Consider the following 3,310-nt stretch of genomic DNA (forward strand, 5'->3'; position numbering starts at 1 on the left):
GTTTCCGCTCCCGCAGAGGAGGCGGCGCAGGGGATCGGCCATCGTCCTCGCTGGACTGCGGGCGTCGGGACCGTCCATTGTTGCCGGGAAGGGAGGGGTGGGCGTGGCAGAGCTCCTCGGCCCACTCTCCCGGGTCGGCCCAGCTCGCCAGTCCTGCGGGAGCCGCGGCGCCAAGATGAGCGGAGAGGAGAACCCAGCCAGCAAGCCCACGCCGGTGCAGGACGTGCAGGGCGACGGACGCTGGATGTCCCTGGTGAGCGACCCGGCCCGCGTACTCAGGAGTCCGGGAGGGGCCTCGGGAGAGCAGCTGTTTGGCGCCGCTCTCTGTACGTGATTAGGAAACCGGGCAATCGGGGTGGTGCTGCCTAAGGAAGCGGAGCGAGGCGGGCCCAGAAGTGCGCGTGCCACTGACTCTCCCTTGTACATCCCCAAAGCACCATCGGTTCGTGGCCGACAGCAAAGATAAGGAACCCGAAGTCGTCTTCATCGGGGACTCATTGGTCCAGCTAATGCACCAGTGCGAGGTGAGGCCTGTCCCGGTCCCCCTGCCCCACCCCAGCCTGTGCCCTCACAGACACACCTGGATCAGAGGCGGGGCCAGACGGAGTATGAGGTACCCAAAATAGCCTCAGGCAGCATCCCACACCCAAAATTTTGGTGTAAGGTGCAACATTGCACCAGACAGGGAACTGTGTGACCTGTCTTTGTCAGATGGAGGCTTTCTTGCAAGATTGCCTGAGCTGAGACTCTATTGTTTGCTTAAGAGAGTGCACAGCTGGAATGGATATTCACAAAGAATGGTTATCCACAAAGCCCTAGTGTTTCTGCGAAATGAAAGTCAACTGGCATAGCTCTCCACAAAGGGGGCTCAGTTATGTTACCTTTCCACTAAGTGAGGTCAAACTGTAATGGTTTTCATTGGCTGTAAGGCTAGTAGTTCAATGCATGACTCAAGCTGAATGGGTTTCCATAAAGCGAGTCTTGCTTCTATGAGTCTCCAGGAAAGGGAGACTAGACTAAGTTTGCATCAGGTGAGGTTTTGATCAAACTGCTTCCATAAGGCAGGGTCTGCTCTTCCTTGCTGACCTTTGGTGCACACTCGGACAGAGGGCGGTGGTCCCTGCTGCTGTCACCCCTGTGCCCACACTACTTCTTGCCCACAGATCTGGCGGGAACTCTTTTCTCCTCTGCACGCACTTAACTTTGGCATTGGCAGTGATAGCACGCAACATGTGCTTTGGCGGCTGGAGAATGGGGAGCTGGAACACATCCGACCCAAGGTGAGCAGAGCTTGGGTGGGCAGCAAAAGTCCCCTATAAGCCTCCCCCTTTACCTCTGCTTCCTGCCTCTCTTTCCACAGATCGTGGTGGTCTGGGTGGGTACCAACAACCATGGGCACACAGCAGAGCAAGTGACTGGTGGCATCAAGGCCATTGTGGAACTGGTGAACCAGAGGCAGCCCCAGGCCCGCGTCGTGGTGCTGGTGAGAGGTGGGGGGGGGGGTCAGGAAAGAGAGAATGGCAGTGGCCCGGGACCCCCTCAGGTGCAACCGCAGCTGGTTCTGGGGAGCAGGGCGGCAGAGCAGTGACTTTCAGGCAGAAGCTCACATCAAAGCTTGCTACAGACCCAGCAGCTGCAGTTAAGCTCACGTTCAGGGACCAGTTAGCCTCTTTTGTTCAAGAAACTGCTGAAGGTTCTGGGGGTGTTGCCAAACCAAAAACAATTAGCCAGAAGTTGTCAGACATTCCCAGGGCAAATGCAGGCTCCATCACTTCTAGCGGGAACCTTTCCTCCTCAGAAATAGGGACTGACCCTTTGCCATGCTGTTGATATTTTTAGGATTGATACTTGGAAAAGATACAAACACCCAAAAGGTTCTTGCTGAATTGGGGTCTCAGACGCAGTATCGGGAATCATCCCGCCAATCCCCTACTTTCCCATCCCTAGTGTATTGCACAGCTGGGGACTCTGTGATGAGGGTGAACCGTTTGGCCCAGAGCACAGATGCCAGTAGGATGTCTCCTCACAACTCTTGGTGCCCTTCCTCAGGGCCTGCTTCCGAGGGGCCAACACCCTAACCCACTTCGTGAGAAAAACCGACGGGTGAACGAGCTGGTCCGAGCAGCACTGGCTGGCCACCCACGGGCCCACTTCCTGGATGCTGACCCCGGCTTTGTGCACTCAGACGGTACCATAAGTCACCATGACATGTACGATTACCTGCACCTGAGCCGCCTGGGCTACACACCTGTCTGTCGAGCCCTGCACTCCCTGCTTCTGCGTCTGCTGGCCCAAGAGCAGGGCCAGGGGGTCCCCCTGCCAGAGGCCACACCCTAAGCATTCTCCCTCCCTGACATTAAATTTTCGTTCCTCAGTCTCCTGTTTCTTGCTTTATGGGACAGCCCTTCTGGGTCCCTCCACCTCGACCTCAACCTCTGTGACCCTGGAGCTCCAGAGGGTGTTCTGTTTCCGCCCAAAGCAGGGATCAGCCGATCCATTCAGGCCCTCTGGTTCTCGTGGAGTCTGGCAGGTTTCTACTACCAGTAAGGCTGCACGCAGGCCCCACCCATCAGTAACACACTGGGTGAAGTCAGTTTGCCGACTCTACTCTGTACAGTCAAGGTTAAGTAAGAATCCTGGAAACATAGTGACCCAGCAGTCAAAGCCCAGCCAAAGCTGTCCTCCCCTCTTTACAGCAGATCTCCCCCAGGCTGGAACTTCTGGTGTTCTGGTCTTAGTTTAGATGCTACTTCCTGCAGAAGCTTCCTGACCCACCCCCCCACCCCCCCCATCGCAGGTAGCCCTCCCTCCACACAGGGCATGGGTATTCATCTCACCATGGAGGCACAGTCCACAGGCTGGCCCTGAGGGTTGTAGCCCTGGAGAGGCTCCTGTTGCCTGGCTGCAGTGCTGGCTCGGGCCATGGGGGGGCAGCAAGAGGCACCGAGAACAGCACTGTACCCTGCCCTGCACCAAGAGGCTCAGACTTCTCAGGTCCAGCTGTGGCTTCCAGGGTGAACTGCCCATCTTGTAGAGCCTCATCTCACACCTTCTCCAAACCCCCTCCTGTCGGATGTCTGCGTAAGACGCAGAGTAGCCACAGTGACCCCCAAGCACCAGGGCCGGAGAGGCTGCTCAGTCCACCATAAGCCGGGGTCCTCGGCCCACAGGGTGCAACCTGGCATTGCTCCCTGCAGTGAGGGGTATGTTGAGGGGGGGAGCCGACAGCTAGTGTATAGCTTCTCGCCCATCTGGAGGCAGAACCAGCAAAACCCACACCCTTCTCCCTGTAGAGTGGGCAGCACACAGG

At 57.4% G+C, this 3,310-nt stretch overlaps 1 protein-coding gene across 1 annotated transcript; it reads left to right on the forward strand.

The window, feature by feature from the left end:
* Window positions 1-9: 9 nt before the first annotated feature.
* PAFAH1B3 (platelet activating factor acetylhydrolase 1b catalytic subunit 3) lies at window positions 10-2,369 on the forward strand. The gene is made up of 5 exons (XM_045986931.1): window positions 10-253; window positions 435-524; window positions 1,164-1,280; window positions 1,361-1,483; window positions 2,050-2,369. Exons 1-5 carry the CDS (start codon window positions 176-178, stop codon window positions 2,335-2,337), a joined length of 696 nt encoding a protein of 231 aa, XP_045842887.1. The 5' UTR covers window positions 10-175; the 3' UTR covers window positions 2,338-2,369.
* Window positions 2,370-3,310: the final 941 nt, after the last annotated feature.

The sequence above is a fragment of the Meles meles genome, chromosome 19 (genome assembly GCF_922984935.1).
Source record: "Meles meles chromosome 19, mMelMel3.1 paternal haplotype, whole genome shotgun sequence".
Classification (NCBI taxonomy): Eukaryota; Metazoa; Chordata; class Mammalia; order Carnivora; family Mustelidae; genus Meles; species Meles meles.